Source organism: Saccopteryx leptura, chromosome 3 (genome assembly GCF_036850995.1).
Source record: "Saccopteryx leptura isolate mSacLep1 chromosome 3, mSacLep1_pri_phased_curated, whole genome shotgun sequence".
In the NCBI taxonomy this organism is placed as follows: Eukaryota; Metazoa; Chordata; class Mammalia; order Chiroptera; family Emballonuridae; genus Saccopteryx; species Saccopteryx leptura.
Genome location: NC_089505.1, coordinates 249,486,643 through 249,510,970, shown reverse-complemented (window position 1 = coordinate 249,510,970; position 24,328 = coordinate 249,486,643). Strand labels below are relative to the sequence as shown.

Below are 24,328 nucleotides of genomic sequence, written 5' to 3'. Positions count from 1 at the left end.
ATACCACAAATTTATCATATTTTAAAATGGTTTCAACATTTGACAATTCAATCTGATTTTACCGAAATGGAAATTCAAAGTTATTGAAATATAAATTTAATATACATTTAAGCATTGCTATTAATGTCATTTAGATAATCTTCCCATGAGCCTAGTCATGCCTACAATTAATGCGTCTCTTAGACCAGGGGTAGTCAACCTTTTTATACCTACCGCCCACTTTTGTATCTCTGTTAGTAGTAAAATTTTCTAACCGCCCACCGGTTCCACAGTAATGGTGATTTATATAGTAGGGAAGTAACTTTATTTGATAAAATTTATAAAGCAGAGTTACAGCAAGTCAAAGCATATAATAATTACTTACCAAGTTTTTTATGTCAGATTTTCACTAAGTTTGGCAGAATAAATCTTTATAAAACAACTTACTATAGTTAAATCTATCTTTTTATTTATACATTGGTTGCTCTGCTACCACCCACCATGAAAGCTGGAATGCCCACTAGCAGGCAGTAAGGACCAGGTTGACTACCACTGTCTTAGATAGTTTCTTCAAATGATTTCCTGAATTTTTGAATTATTAAGTAGAGAATATCAAATTGTTTTATATTAAAGTCCCACAATACACTAACACAAATACATAAAACAATACATTTCAGAACCACTGGACTGATATATAATTTCTTATATAAAAACATTTCATGATTTTTCCAACTACAGTAAAACCAGAAAAATATTTTTAATCAAGTGCCACGCAAAAACAGAGCTTTACTTTTATGATACTTTCTACTTAAATACTTTTGTTTACCCTTTGTATACCTTAGAATCATTTTGACTTTAATTGTTCCACGTGACAGATCCGTTGTTCTTTTCTCTTTTGCATCTATTGTAGAATTTCCTCCCACATTTCTGCATCCATGTTGCACATGCTGTTTTCTGGCAGGTCACTATAAGAAGGTATGTTGCTGTATTGGCCACTTTGCCATGTACCTTTCACTTCAGTAAACTTCTGGTAATTCCTCAAGAATGTCTCCTGAAAGAGGAAAAGCACCATCATCAAAAAATATAGTAGGTTGTTGCTTGGTGAATCTGAAACCGGAGAAGCTATTAACGGTTAAAAAGAAGATTAAATATTTACATTGATATACACATATACTAATAAATTTGTGTGTGTGCATAGCTGTGTGTGTGTGTGTGTGTGTACCACAGAGTTTGCAGGGGGTTTTGCATAATGTGAAATAAAAGGAAAGAGCCATTTTTCTTCTGGTTAACAGATGAAAATGCCCAAATTTTAAGATTTAAAAGGTGTTAAATGATGGATGGGAGATGGTGTGGTTTGCAGGAAAAATAATAAACTTTATGTTCAAAAGCTAACACTTGTATGTTGTTCTGTATAAAATCCTACCTCCTCCAAGGAGAATGTAGAGTTTGATTCAATCCTACCATGTTATGAACACTTAAAACCCCCCAAATTAAACTTACCCTGAAGGAATAACCATTTTTTAGATCATCATCGATTTCTGTTTTGCACGCAGGTCTTAGAGCCAAGCACTGAGGTTTCCATAACAGGTCATTGGTTGTTACTTCAGAGTTCCAGCTCTTGCAGGTCATTGAAGCCCTGCCCAAACTCTGACAGTCCAGGTAACTGAAAATATTTTCAGTAACTTCTGGAGGCAGCCTTTCCACAAAGTTATTGTGACTCTCCTCGTGCTCCTCCTCAGCATCCACAGAGTTCAGTTCTCTGTCAGAAACTACTGAATTGCTGTTCATGTTGGAGTTTTTCTGCATAGCTTGATGTTTTAGTTAATTATCTTCACAGGCCACCTAAAAGGTAGAGTTTAATGTTAATCTCTTCAGATCAGAATGGATCCTACTGTGAGCCAGACACTTTCTGGGAATGCTTTTAAAAACTTTTAACTTTCTTGACTTGAGCTTCTTAATCTGTAAAATAGGGCCAATAATGCTCCTCTCATGTATGTTGTTGAAATATCAGGGTAGTATGTAAATATGTAAATCATCTAGCCTCACATCTGATTTGCACATTGAAGGCACTCAACTGTTACTTCTTTTTTTACAGAGACATAGAGAGAGACAGATAGGGACAGACAGGGAGAGAGAGAGATGAAAAGCGTCAATTCTTCATTGTAGCTCCTTATTAGTTCATTTATTGCTTTTTAATAGGTGCCATGATCCGGAGGGATCCAGCCAAGCCAGTGACATTTGGGCTCAAGCCAGTGACCATGGGGTCGTGTCTATGATCCCACACTCAAGCCAGTGACCCTGTGCTCAAGCTGGTGAGCTCATGCTCAAGCCCAAGCTCCTGGTTTCGAACCTGGGTCTTCTGCGCCCCAGGCCCGGGCCTCTATTCAGTGCACCACCACCTGGTTGGGCAGTGCTTTGAATATTAATGCCTGTATTCAATGGAGGGTCTTCTCTTAATGGTTTAGGGAAGAAAGCAAAGTGGTAAAAATGTTGTAAAGTACCGTACCTCACTTCCGTAGGTTTACGTAGAGACATTAAGTCCAAGTGACTTTTTGAGGAGCTTTATTAAAAGGAGATTTATTAATATGCTGGCCGCATATGACTAACACGGGAAATATCTGACCCAAATTGTGCAACGTCAAGCATATCTCAGACGCTGGTTGTATACCCTTTGACCACATACAGGTTGGGGGGAGCATGACATCAAGGCACAATCAGTAATAAGCTTATAACATTTGTCTAGGGCAGTGATGGGCAATCTTTTGAGCTTGGTATGTCAAAACTCGACAAAAAACTGAGCATAACTCGGGTGGTGTGTCACTTTTAGAAAAACGGCTAAGCAGAAGTCCCAGATGCTCTGTGCTGGAGTTCTGTTGTTTTGGCCTACAGACCTCCAGCACAGTGTCTACACTACAGCAAATGTTTTAGCCTCAGCTAATGCACCTGGATGTGCAGGAGCGAGGATGAAACATCCTTCTCGGCATGTGGTCCCATACTTCTCTGGTATGTGGCCACGTGTCATCGAAAATGGCTACATGTGTCAGTGCTGACACACGTGTCATAGGTTTGCCATCACGGGCCTAGGGGATTCACTAAAAATATTAAAACTTTCAAGGTAATACAATTAAAGACATTCACAAATCTGGCCTGACCTGTGGTAGCGCAGTGGATAAAGCGTCGACCTGGAAATGCTGAGGTTGCTGGTTCGAAACCCTGGGCTTGCCTGGTCAAGGCACATATGGGAGTTGATGCTTCCAGCTCCTCCCCCTTCTCTCTCTCTCTGTTTCTCTCTCCTCTCTAAAAATGAATAAATATAATAATAATAATAAAAAAAAACATTCCCAAATCTTTTAGTGTCTATCTCCCCTCCTTTGCCTAGAGGTGTGTTACTCTCAGGATTCCAGGAAGGGAGGGAGGGCCAAAATCATTGTAAGCGGTATGTAAATTTTGTTTCTTATTGAAAAGGAAAGGAAGTTTTTCAGATAACCTTAATCCTTTCAGAGAACTAAAGCAAAATGACCCAGTTGTCCTTGTAAGTCAGGAGACTTTCATATCCTTTTCCTTCCATTTTCCAAAGAAAGGACAGGACAGAAAGCCTGACTTTTCCTTTTAAAATGGCGTTGCCAATATTATGTTTTCTGGCACCTTACTACAAAAACAAGTTTATGCATCAGTCAGCCACTGAGCTTCCCCATGTCACTATCAATATAAACCAAAAGCCATTCTATATACTATATTCTTGTAAAGAATCTTACGTTAGGAGAAAGATCCTGTTTGTTACTACTCCCAGGATCTTACTGGGGAATAAATCATCTTCTCCTTAGTTACTCCGGAAGAAGCAGATTAAGGTTTTTGAATTTCATAGTTAGTGGTGCCTTGGTAAGGCTCCTAAAATCCCTGTAGGCATTTTTCTTAAAAGTCCAGTTTTTCCTGGATGTCTGAAAAACTATCCCTTTTCTGCCTCCTATTCTTTATGAACGAAACTTTGCCAAATTAGCCCTTTAGTTAAGGGTTCTCCCCCTTTCGAGGGTTAAATGGAGGGAATGGTCGGAGCGCAGACCTAGCCACACTCCATCCCACCCTGGCTGTCGGGGAGCCCCCACTCTGTCCAGACCCGGGAATGGGAAGGAATAATCACCAGTCCCATCTGAGCCATCCTCCGGGCGTGTCCCGCACAGGCTGCTCCTGCCCAAGTTCAAATAAAATAAGATACTCACAAATAAATAACTCTGAGCGGAGGCCCTGTACCCAAGAATGCCGGGCTGACCTTGGTGGGTAGGGAAGGGAAGACTCTCCTACTTGCTGTACGGTGCCTGCTTCTCCGGGGATTTCAACTGTCTGGTTTATGAATCCTTCCTGTCGTTCTTCTGATCCCGCCCACTCCAGCCCAGCCTTGTTTGTTCAGATTTCCCGCCAGCTTAGAGCAGAGCGCGCGTTGCCTTTTGGGATTAGTAGTTTTACTAGGGTGTCTCAGCATCACTCGGCAGGGCGAAGGAGGCGCTACGGACTACAAGGTCCGGCGTCCTCCAAGACGTGGTGGTGACAAGAGTGGGTTGGAGGGCTTATTAACCAATAGTTGGAGTAGGTGTGAGACGGTTTCCTCGTGTGTGTCTCTCGTCGGAGGAGGGGGGGCGCGGCTTCCCCGCGTAGCTCAGTGCTTCGCTGCAGGAGAACTTGACACCCGAGCGGTCTTTAAGTCCCGCCTCCTGTGTTTTCCCGCGCTTTTACCTGGCATGCGAAAGCAGTTGCCGGGACCGACTTCTTGCAAAAAGAACGAGTTTTCGCCGTCTTGCTGAGGATTTTGAGGTGCAAACGCAGGACGGAGGCCCCTGGGCGGCCCTGGCGACGGCTGAGACGGTGATCGGCGTCGCACCGCTGCTGAGAGTAAGTGAGGCAGAGGGCCGGGCCTGGCCGGAGGCGCCTTGCAAGAAGGTTTTTGCTTACTTCTGAGGCCATTTCCCTCGTTCTGAGCCTATTTTCCGCCACGGCAGCCATTTCTGTCTGGGTTTTAGAAGTTTGGGGGCAGCACATTTTTTTACTCAATTCAAACTTTCCTTAGGCCTTTAGAAATACATATTTATGTTATCATCATTATAATCGTATCAAGGGGCCGGCAGAAAAAAAACTTACTAGATTTACAGGCAATGGTGGGATTGATATAATTTAACAATAGGTTCCCTGCCCTAATGACTTTTAAGTATTCAAAAACGATATACCGAAAGGTAGTTTATTATTTCATGCATTTAATTCTTTAATAATAATAAAAGCTACACAAAACTAGATTATAAGAAAGTTTTAAAATATCAATTAAAAATATTAAATAGTACCTGACAAAATATAAAACTGTTATTTAAGATATTTGCATATTGTTTCTTGGTTGGCGTCCTCACTTGCAGTTTTTTTCACCTATGGACGTAATGAACATTAATTACCACGGGAGCAGAATACGCTGTTGTGCAGGTGAACATTAAAAAAGAGTAAGGAATGTCAATTTGTGATTTCCACTTTGGGCGGCTGCCCAGGCGCCCATCTTAGAACCCAACCGGTTGCCGAACACAACAAAACGTTAGGTATGGCTTCTGCTGAACTGGTGTGAACAGGCTGAATCCCACCACTGCATTCAGGGAGAATAATTGGCTTAAGGGTTGTGCATATCGCTTCTCGGCCTGACAAGCCACAATATTTCCTACAGTGTTTGGCCCGTTATAGAAATATGTGTTTGTTAACCTCTGATTTTATCTTTTCTAGAATAATTTCTTTTAAACTTTAGGCCTCTTTTGTGGGACTGAGTGGCCTTACTTTTATTGTAATAGTCTTTTTCAGTAATGTCAGTAGCTAACTCTTGTGTATTATGTAGTGAGGTACAGCAAGTTTTTTAATCCTTTGACTACCAAGAGGGTTACAGATTTTGTAGACCCGAGCACTGTGGGGCACACAAATATGAATGAGATGGGTCTCCATCCTCTAGTTTTCTCTTGGATGGTGGAGACAAAGCTGTGTCAGTGAGCTAATACCAGGGATTAATGTGTGGACTGTTATCCTGGTTAACCTCCAGGGTGTAAATGAAACATTGGTGTTAGCCTTAGAACCCTTCTCCAAGGAGGAATAGGAGTGGTGATTCAAAGTTGTGATAAGGAAGTCAGTCTTAAAGGGGTATGTGCATGTATGAGTGTGTGTGTACACATATGTATATGTAGTAAGGCTAATTAAGAAAGTTGAAATTCAGCCCTTTGGGGTTGGCTCAGTGGTAGAGTGTCATCCTGGTATGTGAATGTCTAAGGTTCAATTCTGGTCAGGGCACAAAGGAGAGGGACCATCTGCTTCCTCACCCCTCTCTTCCCCCTCTGCCTCTCTTTCCCAACCCTCCTCCCTCTCTCTCCCTCCCCTCCCTATTCCTTTCTTCCCAGCTCTTCCTGCAGCCATGGCTAATTGGCTGGAGTGAGTTGGCCGGCCTTGGTCTCAGACCCTAAAAATCACTGGGTTGTGCAGCAAGGGAGTAACGCCTTAGATCGGCAGAGCATCCTATGGCAGATCATTGGCCCAAAGGGGCTACTTAAGTGTTTAAATAATCTTACTTTTCTCCACAATTTATTAAGGTATGCAAATATTTGAAGGAACTATTAGACAGGTTTGTCTTCCATCTCCTCTATTTGCCCCTCCTCTTCCCTATTTCTCTCTCTCTCTCTTTCTCTATCTCTTTATATGTATCTAAGGAACTTAACAGAGTGTGTGTTTCATGTAGAAATCTGTTGACTGGTGACTAATGTATTTTGATTTGCTTAACAATTTGTATCACTAACAGAGTACCTGGGATCTGGTTAAAAAATGAGTGGATTTTAGGCTTCCTTTAATAAACATGCCAGCAGGTTACAAAGCCTTTCATTATTTGAAGCTTGATCTTTTGTGTTGTAGGTTTGTTAGTTGTGAGATGAGCCTATTTGGTTTCTGTTTTTGAAAATGTTAAGGAGTAGAAAGTTAGTGTTTTGTTTAATTTTTTCAAATAATTATTCTGTGATGGGATTTTATTGTCAAGGCCAAATAGGGATAACAAAGTTTATTGTTAACATCTTGGTGCAGATGGGCTTAAGCTAAAAAGGTCTTAGCCAGAAGTGCTGCTTAGAGAGCTTCTTTTTTTTTTTTTTTTTTGTATTTTTTTTCTGAAGCTGGAAACAGGGAGAGACAGTCAGACAGACTCCAGCATGCGCCCTACTGGGATCCACCCGGCACGCCCACAGGGGGCGATGCTCTGCCCCTCCGGGGCGTCGCTCTGTTGCGACCAGAGCCACTCTAGCGCCTGGGGCAGAGGCCAAGGAGCCATCCCCAGTGCCCGGGCCATCTTTGCTCCAATGGAGCCTCAGCTGCGGGAGGGGAAGAGAGAGACAGAGAGGAAGGAGAGGGGGAGGGGCAGAGAAGCAGATGGGTGCTTCTCCTGTGTGCCCTGGCCGGGAATCGAACCCGGGACTTCTGCACGCCAGGCCGACGCTCTACCACTGAGCCAACCGGCCAGCGTGGAGAGCTCCTTTTTTAAAAAAAATTTTATTTAGACAATTAATTTTAACGGGATGACATTGGTCAACTTGAGTACATAGATTTAGAGAAAACATCTCCAGATCATTTTGACATTCGATTATGTTGTGTACCTATCACCCAAAGTCAATGTCATTTATTTCTGCTCCTATTTTTTTTTATTCATTTTATAGAAGAGAGAGAGAGAGAAGGGGGGAGGACCAGGAAGCATCAATTCCCATATGTTCCTTGACCAGGCAAGCCCAGGGTTTTGATTCAGCGACCTCAGCATTCCAGGTCGATGCTTGATCCACTGTGCCAGCACTGGTCAGGCCATCACCCAAAGTCAAGTTGTCTCTGGGACCTTTTGTTTATTTTTTTTATGCCCCTCCTCTTTTTCTACCCTCCTTTCTCTCTTCCCTTTCCCTCCTCATGGTAACTACTGCACTTTTATATATGTCCATGAGCATCAATTTTGTGTCCCACCTAGTATGGAATCATTCAGTTCTTAGTTTTTTCTGATTTTCTTATTTTACTCAGTATAATGTTGTTAAGGTCCATCCATGTTGTCATAAATGATACTGTATGTCATTATTTCTTATGGCTGAGTAGTATTCCATAGTGTATATGTACCACATCTTCTTTATCCAAACCTCTATTGAAGGGCTTTTTGATTGAAACGAATCCTCATTCACTGTTTGTGGGAATGTAAAGTAGTACAACCATTGTGGAAGAAATTTGATGGTTCCTCAAAAAATTAAGAATAGAACTACCATATGACCCAGCAATCCCTCTACTGGGTATATACCTCCAAAACTCAAAAATATTGGTACGTAAAGACACATGCAGCCCATGTTCATAGCAGCATTGTTCACGCGGCCAAGACAGAGAGCTCTTTTAATAGGAGTAAGATTGGGAAAGCAGTTGCTGCTCGAAGGGCTTATCTATGTAGTTTCTCAGAGCGCTGTGTCCTTGGTGACTTTGTGTCGGGATTTAGCTGCTGGTCATCTTTCAATTGAAATGATTAATTAAAATGATGATGATTTTTTGAACTCTCTTAATTAGTCATGTTTCTTTAGAGAGAAGTTTCATAAACCTTTATGGCCACACAAGCATAAATGTTTCTAATTTTAGTGGTAAAACAGTTTGACAAGAATGTCTAGGTCTTCACAGTGGCAGGAAAACAGGTATCACAGGGGAAAGTGAAGGTTAATTTTTAGTGCTCTTTAGTGTAAGTCATTAGTGAAGCCAAGGTCTTTGTTTACTAGGTTGTAATTATGCTTCATCAGCTGTACAAATTAAAAGGTTTTAGAGCAGGATGAATTGCCAGAGTTACATCATAGGTGAACACACCTGATCTCCAAGGTTACATATTGTATTATATTTACTTAACAATATTGTAATGACAGTGTTATAAAAATAGAAAAAGATCAGTGGTTGCAAGAGTTACTGAAGGGGAAATGGAGTGGAGTTTGGCTATAAAAGAACAACAAGCCTGACCAGGTGGTGGCACAGTGGATAGAGCGTCAGACTGGGATGCGGAGGACCCAGGTTCGAGACCCCGAGGTTGCCAGCTTGAACGCGGGCTCATCTGGTTTGAGCAAAAGCTCACCAGCTTGGACCCAAGGTTGCTGGCTCAAACAAGGGGTCACTCAGTCTGCTGAAGGCCCCCGGTCAAGGCACATATGAGAAAGCAATCAATGAACAACTAAGGTGTCTCAATGCCGTAACAAAAAACTAATGATTGATGCTTCTCATCTCTATTCCTGTCTGTCTTTCTCTGACTCTCTCTCTGTCTCTGTGAAAAAAAGAACAACAAGAGGGATTTTTGTGCGGATGGAAGTGTTTGTATTCCAACTGTATCAGTATCAGTATCTGATAATGATAGTGTACTATGGTTTAGCAAGATATTACTGCTGGGGAAATGGGGTACATGGTACGAGAGATCTTTATATTATATACGTATCTTACTATATGGGTATCTACAACTATCTTAAATAAATTAATTTAAAAAAGGGTCTTACGGGATGGCATTTCAAGCAACCGAGAAATTTTAGGTCAAACTATTTGCCTTACGGTTTTTCTTTAATGAGAGACGATTAACTATTACACTCTTGAGTGTTTGGGTTTCTTTGCTTTGCTATAGCCTTCCCCATTCCCCCCCCCCCCCCCCCCCCCCCCCCCCCGCAGACCACCATCAGACATTTTCCCCCACTGTCAATGCATAGACTACTAAACCCTGCCCACTTTAACTCGACTGTTAATAGAGAATTGGGAATGTGGACAACACAGCTTGTTAGACTTGGGTGTGACGTTAGAATAAACAAACCAAGTGAAAGCCTGAAGGCCTCTTGGGGCTTTATTTAGAGCTTAAATGTTCTCAGAGTGTCCACTTGCTTATTAAATAGCCATTCTGCTTTATTTTCCGTTTTTTGTTTTGTTTTGTTTTTTTAGGGAATGGGTTTTATTATTTTTTTAAAAGACTATTCAATTCTTTTTTCAGAGAGGAGAGAAAGAGAGAGGGAAGGGGGGGAGAGAGAGAGAGAGAGAAGGGGAGGAGCAGGAAGCATCAACTCTCATATGTGCCTTGACTGAGCAAGTCCAGGGTTTTCAACCAGCGACCTCAGTGTTCCAGGTCGACGCTTTAACCCACTGCACTACCACAGGTCAGGCTATTTCCCGTTCTTATCATATGTTGTAATCTAGAGAATTAAGCTGCTGGTAAATAATCTAAAAACTGAAGTTTTACCTAATGATATAGAAGGAGGCAGTACAGTGTTGATGTCACAGGTGTCTCTAGAATCAGATTCTGTGGGTGCAGATCCTGGTTCTGCTTATTGGCTAATAAGTAGTTACTTAATCTCTGATCTGCCATTTATCACAAATAAAGATGAAGGTAATAGTATCTTTGCAGATTTTATAAAAATTATAAGAGATAGTGATGCAGTGGATCAACGTGGACCTGGAATGTTGAGGTCGCTGGTTCAAAACCCTGGGTTTGCCTGGTCAAGGCACATATGAGGAGTTGATGCCTCCTGCTTCTCCCCCGTTCTTTCTCTCTCTCTGTCTCTGTTCTCTTAAAATGAATTAATAAATTTTTAAAAAAGATTATAAAAGATACATGATAAGTATAGTGTTCTTGGTCTCGATGCATAATTGCTGTTACAGTTAATAAGGATGTATGGATATTTACTCTGCACAGAAGGTGTGATCAGCTGTTAAATTAAGCAGGGTGTGAGATCTTCAAGATATTCTATTTGTGACCTAGTCCACTTACCACCCACCCTTCTCACCCCATCCTGTAATTAAAATAAGCTTCAGTAATTTTGTTAAACCTGGAACCTTTCCATTGACAAAGCATAAATTATTTTTTTAGAGATATGGCTTAAAAGGGGCAATTCTAGGGAAATGTTTCAGTCATGTTAATTTCAAAGACTTAAAAACACTTCTTTGTTTTATAGAGGTGCACAGCTTGCAATGAAATTACACTGTTGCGTTATCTTGTGAACACTAGATAACACTTTATTCTTAATATCACTTAAAAATCTTTCTTGCTAGTGTGTGTCAGGGAAGCCTACTTTCATCTACACCTGCTCTGCTTTCGTGGTACTGATGCTTAGGAGTCCAGGCCAGATGTTTCATAGTGTCCTCTCAGGTTTGATCGTCTGATTGTCTCCACCTGATTAAACTTAGGTTAAACATTTGGATAAGAGTACTTCCATAGGTGATGGGAACTCAAGCGGCATGTCAGAGGTGCAGCTACCCGTTTGTTCTGTGGGTGTTGATGTTATGGCTCCCACAAAAATATAGCTTGAAAAAACCCCCACGCTGGACAGTTACCAGATCCATCATTACATGTCATGGTGTTTATGTTTGACGGTTTATTACTCCATTGGTTAGAAAATTGATTTTTGTTATTGAAGTTAACAACAACAAGATCTTAGAATCAGAGTCAGAAATAGAAACTTCTTATTCCCAGCCACAAAATAATTTGCATTTCTTTTCTTTTAAAAAAAATTATTTATTTATTTATTTATTTATTTATTACAGAGACAGGGAGTGAGTCAGAGAGAGGGATAGACAGGGACAGACAGACAGGAACGGAGAAAGATGAGAAGCATCAATCATTAGTTTTTCATTGCGCGTTGCAACACCTTAGTTGTTCATTGATTGCTTTCTCACATGTGCCTTGACCACGGGCCTTCAGCAGACCGAGTAACCCCTTGCTGGAGCCAGCGACCTTGGGGCCAAGCTGGTGAGCCTCGCTCAAACCAGATGAGCCCGCACTCAAGCTGGCGACCTCGGGGTCTTGGAACCTGGGTCCTTCCACATCCCAGTCCGAGGCTCTATCCACTGTGCCACCACCAGGTCAGGCAATAATTTGCATTTCTTGAAACTACATCTGAATGTTTACATGTAGGTGTAAAATCATATGGATATTTTTCTCATGTATCTATTTTTATTACTAACAATATAGATTTAGAGTACCACCTACTGAGAGAGTGAGCTACGCAAGTTATTTCAATTGTCTGGAATTTCAATCTCCAAATATATAAAATGTGAATAATAATTATAATATTGTCATGGTGAATCTCAACATTAAAGTGAAAGTTCTATGCAAATAACCAAGTGGGTTATCAGATAACTGCTTTTGTTTTTGGTCCATTAAGGCGCATTATGGGAAAGATTTTAGGAACCTCTAAGTTTCTCTTCCTGTCTTTTCTAGTAGTAGAGATTAGTTTATATTTACTTTTCTTTGTGACTAAAATAGATAATTATGTTAGATAATTTAAGTGTGCTACCTTTAAGATACTTTATTTTACAAAATGTCTTAAATATTAACTTGATGCTGTTTGGAACATTTATGGATGTGGAATTCATTTTGCTGTGATGCTTGATGTTTATATTTTTTAGTAAGAGCCTTAAGTGTAGAACTGCTCTCTGACTTTTAAGAAAATGAATACTGATTCTTGGGTGTTTCACATTTTTGTAGGTTTTCCAGAACTAATGGGTTTAATTTAAGCAATGCTGCAGTTTGCTTTTACTGGTAATTTTGGTCGTGGTGCGGACAATATCAGAGTTGAAGTGATAGATACTGCTGTAGCCATGAGATAGACCAAATTATTATGTTAAGTTGATGCTTAAAATGTTTTCATTATGAATCAGCCACAAATTACAAAGGCAATCTGAACTACTGTCTTTATAGCCATGCAGTGTGGGTTTGATTGGCTATTTTAGTATTTAAAATGCAACAATTTTTAAACTTTTGTTGCAGAAACAGTTGTGAGCATAGGTAGAACACTGTTGGTGCAAACACAGGAAGGAAATATATAAATATGATAATCTGTGGTATGTGTATATATTTGATTCTTCTTATTCCCTCTCCTACTACCTTCCTGTTGTCTGAAGTAGAGCTGAGGGATGCAGAACGCAAATGCAGTCTGCCTGGCCCAGAGCCTGTAGTCCTACCCTTTACATTTACCAGAGTATGGCATTGAATGCCGTTTATCATTATAACCTAGACCCGTGATGGTGAACCTATGACACGCGTTTCACCACTGACACACATAAGCATTTTCGATGACACGTGGCAGCATGTGGCCGTATACCAGAGAATTATGGGGCCGCATGTCGAGAAGGACGTTTCATCCTCGGCTCCTGCACTGCCAGGTGCAGTAGCCCAGGATAAAACATTTGCTGTACTGTAGATACTCTGTGCCCGAGGTCTGTTGGCCACAACAGCAAAACTCTGGCACAGAGCGTCTAGTTCTGGGACTTCCGGTTAGGCTGTTTTTCTCGGAGTGACACACCACCTGAGTTATGCTAGGTTTTTGGCGAATTTTGACACACGAAGCTCAAAAGATTGCCCATCACTGACCTATACTGTATTTCCTGTATTGAAATGTTTTCTAATAAGTACATGTTATGTAGATTTCTTCTCATTTTATGAACTTTATTGATAAGGATCCCCACTAAATAATGTCTGTCTTTTATAAAAACCATTATGCAGGTTTTTGGATCTGTTAACATTCCAAGTTTGAGTCTCTGCTCAGCCATTTATTCTTCTCTGATTTTGGGGTGGTCCCTTACTAAGTTGTTTTGTTTTTTGCTCACTGAGGAGAGTCATGGCTTTTGGGTTGTTGTTTGTTATTATTATTGTTTTTTAGGGAAGTGGCTGGGTTTGAAATTTTTATGTTTTCCATTGTAGATAACAGTGTGTTCAGAAGACATGCCATTCTTGAGGTGGTGGATGGTCAGCTTTGAACCAAACTGGTTAAATATGTTATTAAGGATTCATTTTAACTTTTTGTCTCACAATTTCCCAGCTCCTAATTTAGAGGGGTTTTCTAAGGTTATGGAAATAGAGAATTAATGTCAAATTGTATCCTCCTTATTGCCAGAAGATAATCTATAGGTCAAGATCAAAGTGTTTAAACTACTCTACAAAGAGCAGTGTTACATTTACATAGTTAGAATTGAATGAATGCTAACCTGTTCACATGTACATTATTTTTTTAATATTTATTTATTTTTATTTATTTATTTTTGGGGGGCATTTTTCTGAAGCTGGAAAGGGAAGGCAGTCAGACTCCCGCATGCGCCTGACCGGGATGCACCCGGCATGCCCACCAGGGGGTGATGCTCTGTTGCACCCAGAGCCATCCTAGCACCTGAGGTAGAGGCCACAGAGCCATCCCCAGCGCCCGCACCATCTTTGCTCCAGTGGAGCCTTGGCTGCAAGAGGGGAAGAGAGAGATAGAGAGGAAGGAGAGGGGGAGGGGTGGAGAAGCAGATGGGTGCCTCTTCTGTGTGCCCTGGCCAGGAATCGAACCCAGGACTCATGAACGCCAGGCCGATGCTCTACCACTGAGCTAACCAGCCAGGGCCCACATGTACATTATTTTGTTCATGGCTGGCTATTACAAATAAGATTCAATCAAAAACCCATAATTATGAGGCTAGGGTTCTGACCAAAGTCACAAGTGTTATAGAGTTGAATTTTAACAGCGTACTACTGCACCTCAGTGTGTAGAAGAGTTGAATATTTCTAAAATTTAGATCTTGTTCAACTTTTAAGATTTTAAAAATGATTTTAATTTGAAAGTTCCTATGAAGGTCTAGAATTTTAATTACTTTAAGCCAGTGACCCTGCATTCAAGCCAGATGAGCCCGTGCTCAAGTCAGTGTCCTCAGGGTTTTGAACCTAGATCCTCTGCGTTGCAGTCTGACACTCTACCCACTGCGCCACTGCTTGGTTTAGGCAATAAATGCTAACTAGTATGATCAGTCAACTTTGTTGTTGACGTACTTCTATCCACTTGATGGTTTTTTTTGTTTTTTGGGTTTTTTTTTTTTGAAATTTTTATTTATTTATTCATTTTAGAGAAAAGAGAGAGAGAGTGAGAGTGAGAGAGAAAGGAGGAGGAGCAAGAAGCATCAACTCTCATATGTGCCTTGACCAGGCAAGCCCAGGGTTTTGAACTGGTGACCTCAGCGTTCCAGGTCAATGCTTTATCCACTGCGCCACCACAGATCAGGCTCCACTTGATGTTTTTGATCTTTCAACTCTACTTTAAATAAAAAGGTATGATCTTGTATCTTGTGTATTATTCTCCCCAATCCATATTCTGATGTTACTCCTCATATCATTTTTGTTAATGTTATTAGGCATTTGAAGTTTTGCAGAGAAGATATTATATAAAGTCAAAACAAGGATGAAATTAAAGTGGTTAGGGTATACTTTTCAAATTAGGCTTGTCTTGTATATGTGTGAATATTCTAAGGTCTAAAGTTTTTATATTCATATAGATTTTTTTTTTTTTTGTATTTTTCTGAAGCTGGAAACGGGGAGAGACAGTCAGACAGACTCCCGCATGCGCCTGACCAGGATCCACCTGGCACGCCCACCAGGGGCGACGCTCTGCCCACCAGGGGGCGATGCTCTGCCCCTCCAGGGCGTCGCTCTGCCACGAGCAAGCGACCAGAGCCACTCTAGCGCCTGGGGCAGAGGCCAAGGAGCCATCCCCAGTGCCCGGGCCATCTTTGCTCCAATGGAGCCTTGGCTGTGGGAGGGGAAGAGAGAGACAGAGAGGAAGGGGGGGGGGTGGAGAAGCAAATGGGCGCTTCCCCTATGTGCCCTGGCCGGGAACCGAAACCGGGTCCCCCGCACGCCAGGCCGACGCTCTACCACTGAGCCAACCGGCCAGGGCCTATATTCATATAGATTTATTGATGATTGTGTCATGATGATTTGGTTATGAACAGAGGCAATTAAAAAAAGTTTCTAAATTTATTTTAAGAAATAGATCTTGAACTGATTAAATATTAAAAAACACTGGAAATTCCATAATACTCTGTCCTAATAACCTTTCCTCTTTTACTAACTGTGTGTATTTAATGTTATTTTATCTAGGTTAAGAGCACTCCTTCCATACTACTCCACCCATTCATGTTTCCAGATGCTAATGGCTCAGTCTGATAAAAGGAGAGCTCATACCATAAAATTTATCTTTGAGTTCCAAAACTTGCCTTTTAGCGTTGACCAGTGTTTCCCAACGTGGGGCCCACGCCCCACAGGGGGGCAATTTGAAAATGGACTCGACACGACTTTACCTCTTTCGCCCGGGTCATTTAAATGCAATGCTAGATATCGGTGCAAAATTTAACAAAAAATGCAATTCTTAAATAATTGTGGTAAATAATTATTAAGTATAATTTTGTTTGATGAGACCAAAATATCAACTGGGTGATTGGTGTTGTCAAGTAAACTTCGTCCTGGGTTCACTGCGGAGCGTGCCGTCTGCTGCAGGGAACCCCGGACGTTTTAAAAACTCGCTAAACAATGCAGTTATTCTCACCTAATTGGCCCATCGCAACTTTGTAGTGTTTCACATCATTCAGTTGGTGTTAATTTGAAATAAGTGTCAGTCAAAACTGTTGTAAAAGCTTGTTGATTTAATAAATATACATATATATATTGTATAGATATAATTGGTAAGTATTTGATTTTATTTTTATCAATATTAAACTCTTTATTAAGTACTTGCATCGGGGCTAGGAAGCAATATTTTATAAATATTATTGGGGCTATAATAGTGCATGCACGACAATTTTAATTTAATTAATTAATTTATTTATTTATTTTTATTTCTTTTCTTTTTTTTTTGTATTTTTCTGAAGCTGGAAACGGGGAGAGACAGTCAGACAGACTCCTGCATGCGCCCGACCAGGATCCACCCGGCACGCCCACCAGGGGCGCCGCTCTGCCCACCAAGGGGCGATGCTCTGCCCCTCCGGGGCGTCGCTCTGCCGCGACCAGAGCCACTCGAGCACCTGGGGCAGAGGCCAAGGAGCCATCCCCAGCTCCCAGGCCATCTTTGCTCCAATGCAGCCTTGGCTGGGGTTGGGGAAGAGAAAGACAGAGAGGAAGGAGGGGGTAGGGTGGAGAAGCAAATGGGCGCCTCTCCTGTGTGCCCTGATCGGGAATTGAACCCGGGTTCCCCGCACACCAGGCCGACGCTCTACCGCTGAGCCAACTGGCCAGGGCCGACAATTTTTAGAAGCATAACTTTCCAGAAAATTTTGTCAAGTAAGTGGAAAAAATATAGATACCTTTTGATTTGCGGTGGTAGTGTAGTAAATGTGTTATATACATTTAAATAAATATGAATTTTTAGTATACATTTACTCTGTCACAGGGGTCCCCAAACCCCCTGAGGCCATTTATCCGGCCCCGCCACACTTCCGGAAGGGGCACCTCTTTCATTGGTGGTCAGTGAGAGGAGCACATTGACCATCTCATTAGCCAAAAGCAGGCCCATAGTTCCCATTGAAATACTAGTCAGTTTGTTGATTGAAATTTACTTGTTCTTTATTTTAAATATTGTATTTGTTCCCATTTTGTTTTTTTACTTTAAAATAAGATATGTGCAGTGTGCATAGGGATTTGTTCATAGTTTTTTTTATAGTCCGGCCCTCCAATGGTCTGAGGGACAGTGAACTGGCCCCCTGTGTAAAAAGTTTGGGGACCCCTGCTCTGTCACATTGAATATATTTTAACACATATTTTAATATTAGTTTTTAATTGATCTTATTTTTATTTCTTATAGCCCATAGTAAAATGAGCGGTGCGAGCAAGAAAAAAACTCATCAGTATTCAGAGGAATATTTAAAATTTGGGTTCATACCCGCTGTTCACGATGAGCGGATTCCTTTTTGTCTTTTATGCCAGCAATGCTTGACCAACGAATCAATGAAACGAGGTCATTTTGAGGCGCATTTGAAGGTGAAACATAGTGCTCATATTAATTCAGATTTGAGTTACTTTAAAACTTTAAAGAAAAATTTTGAAAAAAGAACATTAAAGTCTCTATTTACTGTTCATACTTTAACTAATAATCGTGTTCTTGAGGCTAGTTATCAAATTTCTTTATTCATCGCTAAAACTGGAGAAAATCACACTATAGGAGAGAATTTAATAAAACCGTCAATATCGGCATTTCTTAAAACGGTTCTTGAAAAAGATGACAAAGATGTAAAAGCTATGCCACTCAGTAACAATTCTGTTAGCAGAAGAATAGATGAAATGAGTGAGGATATTGAAAAACAACTTATTGAAAAGCTGAAAACAAGAAAATTCTCCTTGCAAATGGATGAATCAACTTTGAGAGACAGTGAGGCAGTGTTGATAACTTACGTAAGATATATTGATAAAGGACATTTTGCTGAAGAAATGTTGTTCTTTAAAAGATTAGAAAGCACCACTACCTCCAAAGATGTATATAATAAACTAAAAAACTACTTAGATGTCAATGATATACCAATGAAAAATATAACATCTTGTGCTGCAGATGGTGCTCCCAATATGATGGGCAAGAAAAATGGCTGCTTAAAATTGATGAAAGATGCGAATCCAGAAATGATTCTTGTGCATTGTGTTATTCATAGGGAAAACTTGGTAGCTAAAAACATCTCACCTGTTCTGAATGAAGTATTACATACAGTAATAAAGTGTGTTAATGCTATTAAAGCTAGTGCCAAATGTGAGAGTCTTTTCAAGCTATTTTGTGAAGAACAAAATGAAGACCATGTGAGACTTTTACTTCATACTGAAGTAAGATGGCTATCTAAAGGAAACTGAAAAGATTTATGGAACTGTTTGATACTCTTAAGTGATTTTTTAAGCGACAAACCTGAAATGAAGTATCTGTTAACAATAGATGGTAAAGCATTTGTGAGTTATTTAGCCGATATCTTTGAAAAACTAAATATATTAAATAAGCAACTTCAAGGAACAAATAAAACTCTTGTAGATGCAAAAGCAAAGATATTTGTGGTTTCATTACCAATATTGAGTTATGTCAGAAACATATTAACAACAAAAACTTTTAAACAGTTTCATTGGCTCCAAAAATGTGAAGTAACTGATACTGCTTTACTTGTTATTGTCAATCATTTGAATATTCTATCGGCTGATTTAAAAGAAAGATTTTCTGATTTAAAACAAATTGATTTCCCAACATGGATGATGCAGCCAATGTTAGTGGATTTGTCTGATATATCAAATATGCAGTATCAAGAAGAACTCACAGAATTGCAAAATGATGAGTCAGAACAAGAGTTAAATTAAAGGTTCCCGGGAAGCTATAAACTTTATCGAAGTCAGGTATTTACGGTTATCTAAAACAGTATTTTTCTTTCCTTTGAATGTAGAGAAAACAAAAAGGAACAAAGTCCTTTGGTGTCTTTAAGTAGTATACTAGAAGGCTGTCGGAAAGAGTTTTGCTAAGAAAATCAGTATTGCAGATCTGATGATAGTTAATTAAGTGTTCTGAAAACTTGCCATAAATTTTAAGTCCCTGGAACAATTTCAGGTCTGTAGGCAAGTAATAGCAACCTTAATCTCACCGGTTTTAGTCCTATGGCAGATTAAATTGAAACCAAACCACAAATTTAGCACAATTTAAAATGGTTTCAAAGTTTTACAATTCAATCAGATTTTACTGAAATGGAAAGTTTAAAGTTATTAAAATGTAAATTTAATATACATTTAAACACAGTGTTGGTATTCAAATAATGTAACATCTGGTTCCCTTCTCTATTGACTCTTTTAAGTATAAAAAAATGATACACCGAATGACAGTTTATTATTTCATGCATTTAATACTTAAATAGGAACAATAATAGAGGTACACAAAACTAGATTATGTTATGAGTTTTAAAATATTAATGAAAAAAGTTAATACCTGACAAAAGTCAATAAAACTTATTTAAGATATTTCCATATTACTTCTTGATTGGCATTCTCATTTGCAATTTTTTCCACCTATGGGCAGAATGATAATTTCTGTGTGTGCTTTGAATATGCTGTTGTGCAGATGAACGTTTCAAAAGGGTAAGGAATAGAAATCTGTGATTTCCAACTGGGTGGCTGCCCAGGTGCCCACCTTCGAGAGAATCCTGATTTCAAGTGGCATTTTAACAACCAGTTTGCCAAACTAAAAAAATTAGGTCTAGGTTCTGCTAAACCAATGCAAATAATCTGAATCCCACCACTGTACAGATATTGCTATTAATTTCATTTAGGTAGTCTTCTCATGAGTCTAGATATGCCTACTATTAATGCATCTCTAAAACAGTTTATTCAAATGATTTCCTGAATTTTTGATTATCATTAAGCAGAGACTATCAAATTCTGTTAGCATTTAAGTGCCACAATACACAAACACATAAAACAGTACATTTCGAATCACTCATACATCATTTCTTATATAAAACCATTTCATGATTTTTCCACATTACAGTAAAACCAGAATGTAGTTTTTACTAAAGTGCCACATAAAATGAAAGCTTTACTATCATAATACTTTCTACTTAGTTTTCTTTTAAATGTTAAATATTTTAAAAGGTGAACCAATAAAAAAGAATGTGTAAAGATAACTTGCAACCTAGTCTCATTTTAGTTTTAAACTCTCAAATTTAAGAGATTGATGGTGCATCTCTCTTCAGTTCTTTGTCTAGAATATCCCCCCACGTTTCCTTACTCATCGTGCACATGCTGTTTTCTGGCAGTTCAGGAAAAGAAGGTATGTCGCTGAATATGCCAATGTCCCATCCACTGGTCACTTCAATATACTTCTGGTAATTCCTCAGGAATGTCTCCTGAAAGAGGAAAAGCACCATTAACAAAGAATGTAATAGGTTGTTGCTTGGTGAATCTTTAAAACCAGAGAAGAAGATTAAATATTCATATTGATATGTACATATACTAATAAATGTGTGTGAGTGTGTGTGTGTGTGTGTGTGTGGTGAGCCACAGAGTTTGCTGGGGATTTTGGATAATGTTAAGTGCAAAGACGAAGCCACTTACCTTCTGGTTAACAGGAAATGCCGGGAGGGATATAAGGGTTTTTTGTTTTTTTGTATTTTTCTTAAGTTTGAAACGGAGAGGCAGTCAGACAGACTCCCACATGCGCCCAACCCGGATCCACCTGGCATGCCCACTAGGGGGTGATGCTCTGCCCATCTAGGGTGTCACTGTTGCAACCAGAGCCACTCTAGAGCCTGAGGGAGAGGCCACACAGCCATCTTCAGCACCTGGGCAAGCTGCGGGAGGGAAAGAGAGGAAGGAGAGGGGGAGGGGTGGAGAAGCAGATGGGCACTTCTCCTGTGTGCCCTGGCCGGGAATCGAACCTGGGACTCCTGCACGGCAGGCCGACACTCTACCACTGAGCCAACTGGCCAGGGCTGGGATATAAGGTTTAAAAAGTGTTACAGGCCCTGGCCGGTTGGCTCAGCGGTAGAGCGTCGGCCTGGCGTGCGGGGGACCCGGGTTCGATTCCCGGCCAGGGCACATAGGAGAAGCGACCATTTGCTTCTCCACCCCCCACCCCCTCCTTCCTCTCTGTCTCTCTCTTCCCCTCCCGCAGCCAAGGTTCCATTGGAGCAAAGGTGGCCCAGGCGCTGGGGATGGCTCCTTGGCCTCTGCCCCAGGCGCTAGAGTGGCTCTGGTCGCAGCAGAGCGAGGCCCCGGAGGGGCAGAGCATCGCCCCCTGGTGGGCAGAGCGTCGCCCCTGGTGGGCATGCCGGGTGGATCCCGGTCGGGCGCATGCGGGAGTCTGTCTGACTGTCTCTCCCTGTTTCCAGCTTCAGAAAAATACAAAAAAAAAAAAAAAGTGTTACAGGCCTGACCTGTGGTGGCGTAGTGGATAAAGCGTCGACCTGGAAATGCTGAGGTTGCCGGTTCGAAACCCTGGGCTTGCCTGGTCAAGGCACATATGGGAGTTGATGCCTTCCAGCTCCTCCCCCTCTTCTCTCTCTCTGTTTCTCCTCTCTCTCCCTCTGTCTCTCCCTCTCCTCTCTAAAATGAATAAATAAATTAAAAAAAAAAGTGTTACAGGTGGATGGGAGGTAGTGTGGTTTCCAGGAAAATAATAATCTTTAATTTCAGAAGCCAACACACTTTGTCACTTTGTATATGAAATCCTTCCTCCTCCAAGCAGAAGATAAGAGTTGGGTTCAGATGTGCCACCATAATGTTAAGAACACTGCAGACCACAATAATTAAACTTACCCTGTAGGAATAACCACTTTTTAGATCATTTTCAATTTCTGTTTCACAGTTAGGTTTTAGATTGCTGCAAAGATGCTTCCATAAGGAAACACTGGTTGTTATATTAGAATTCCAGCTCTTGCAGGTCATTGAAGCCCTGCCCAAACTCTGACAGTCCAGGTAACTGAAAATTTTTTCAGTAATTTCTGAAGGCAGCCTTTCCACAAAGTTATGGTGAGTCTCCTCGTTTTCCTCTTCAGCATCCACAGAGTTCAGTTCTCTGTCAGAAACTTCTGAATTGCTGTTCATGTTGGAGTTATTCTGCATAGCTTGATGTCTTAGTTAATTATCCTCTTAGGCAACCTAAAAGATAGAGTTGAATGTTAATCTCTTCAGATCAGAATGGATCCTATTCTGGGACAGATACTTTTTGGGAATGATTTTTAAAAGTTTAACTTTCTTGAGTTTCTCAATCTAAAATGCGGCCAAAATGCTCTTGTGTATGTTGTTGCTGATTAACAAGGTAACATGTAAATCATCTAGCTTCACTTCTGAATTTCACATTGGAGGCACTCAACAAATGTTACTTCACTTCCTTTAATATTTTTAGTAAATTTAACTAAACACTTGTCTTTCTTTGTACTCCAAAGAATATTATCTAAAAAAGAGAAGTGATTCTTTACAGACTGAGTTTAGCAGAAATGTCTGTTGTGAGAACACATTCCATTCTAAGTATTTATTGAAAATACCTTGAAAATGTGTATCATTTCATTCTATTAAGCTCCTGAATACTGGTTATAGGAACTGATGCCTTGTCATTTTCATCTACAGTGACTTAATCATAAACCTGGACACTTAGTAGTTTATATAAGAATTGTTTATCTATTTGTACCTAATGGGTAGGTGCTCACATTTGACACAAATACTATCTGAAATGGAGAAGAGTATGAGGTCAGTGTTATAATGACACAAAGTCTCAAGTATGCAATTCAATGATAACATTAGTGTTTCAAAAATGGCCTCTTGAAGGTATCCTACTTGCACTGTTAATTATGAACCAAGGATAATAGTCACTGAGGCCATCAAGCAACAGTAACTAACCACTATAAACAGTGTTTATAATTCTGCTGGATATAGCATGTAACTAAAGATTTAAAGTCCAATATAGCCGATTTATCTAAGGTGCATGGTGTAGGCTTCTGAAATCTATTTTTTACTTCCTTTGATAATAGAGAGCAGTGATGTTGGAGAAGGGGTTTGAGATACAGCTAAATACTTATTTTAAGTTAGCTTATGACAACTCCCCATTTATGTTTCTGGACTTAGCAAGATCACAATTGCTCTTTTGATTTGGGTGCTCCTGATCTAAAAATGGTGATTTGAATTTTAATATCTGGCTTCAGTAGAGTCCTGCTGCTGGAGGATTTGGGGAAGTAAGAAAGCAAAGTGGAAAAAAGTTTATGAGTCAGTTAACAGTAAACTTTTTGCCACATCCCCCGCCTCGTCCCCCCTTACACACACTGTCAATACAAACAAACCAAAGAGAAAACATATTCTTGAAAAGAAGCTTATGTTAGAACGTACCTGTTACCACAGTATTTCCAGGTCTCCCTGGAAATAAAATGCATTTTCTCCTTAGTTACTCAACAAGAGGCAAAGGAATGTTTTTGAATTTAACAATTGGGGGTTACTCGGTAAGGTTCCTAAAATCCCACTAGGCATCTTAAAAGTCCAGTTTTGCCTGGATGCCTGTAAAACTATCCCCTTTTCTGCCTCCCATTCTTTAAGAATCAAACTTTGCCAAATTAGCTCTCTAGTTAGGGAAGGGCTCGCCCCCTTTCGGGCATCACATGGAGGGAAGGTTCCGAGGCAGAGCTGATTTAGCCGGCCTACCACCCCCCCTCCCCCGCACGCGGGGAACCCCCACCCTGTCCAGTCCCCGGAATCGGAAGGAATGACCCCGCGTCTGAGCCATCCCCTTCTCGAGCCCCATGGTGTCTGCACCTGCCAGAGTTCAAACAACACGGGGTGCTAACAAGTAAACAGTAACAACTCTGACCACCAACTGTCACTTCAGATCCGCGCCCCTGAGCGGAGACCTTGACCCCGAGACTGCCTGGCTGACATTGACAGATGGGAACGCAAGACTCACCTAACCAGCTCGATCACGCTGGATTCTCCCGCGATTTGAATATTCCGGCCTCTGAATCCTTTCCCAGAATTCTTTTGGCCCCGCCCATTCCATCTCGGTCTTGCCAACCCGTATTTAACGCAGGCGCTGAGAGGAACGCG

General features: G+C 40.6%; 2 protein-coding genes and 1 long non-coding RNA gene across 6 annotated transcripts in view; 1 reads left to right on the top strand and 2 right to left on the bottom strand.

Annotated features, from left to right (window-relative positions):
• Window positions 1–24,328, bottom strand: part of C1D (C1D nuclear receptor corepressor) — a 495,080-nt gene that overhangs the window by 450,431 nt on the left and 20,321 nt on the right. The window lies entirely within an intron of this gene.
• Window positions 804–24,293, bottom strand: LOC136400842 (F-box only protein 48-like). 4 transcript variants are annotated; one of them, XM_066378107.1, is made up of 4 exons: window positions 24,189–24,257; window positions 23,621–23,647; window positions 22,058–22,399; window positions 18,900–20,646 (listed from the first exon to the last, which is right to left on the bottom strand). In XM_066378107.1, exons 3-4 carry the CDS (start codon window positions 22,361–22,363, stop codon window positions 20,464–20,466), a joined length of 489 nt encoding a protein of 162 aa, XP_066234204.1. In that variant the 5' UTR covers window positions 22,364–22,399; window positions 23,621–23,647; window positions 24,189–24,257; the 3' UTR covers window positions 18,900–20,463. The 4 variants fall into 4 exon arrangements, with proteins under 4 accessions (XP_066234206.1, XP_066234204.1, XP_066234203.1 ...); XM_066378109.1 differs by lacking the exons at window positions 18,900–20,646; window positions 23,621–23,647 and adding an exon at window positions 804–1,030 and having other exon boundaries at window positions 24,189–24,293; XM_066378106.1 differs by lacking the exon at window positions 23,621–23,647 and having other exon boundaries at window positions 24,189–24,293.
• Window positions 4,618–20,573, top strand: LOC136400845 (uncharacterized). The gene is made up of 3 exons (XR_010750416.1): window positions 4,618–4,863; window positions 17,595–17,770; window positions 20,494–20,573. It is a non-coding gene; the product is annotated as an uncharacterized lncRNA (long non-coding RNA).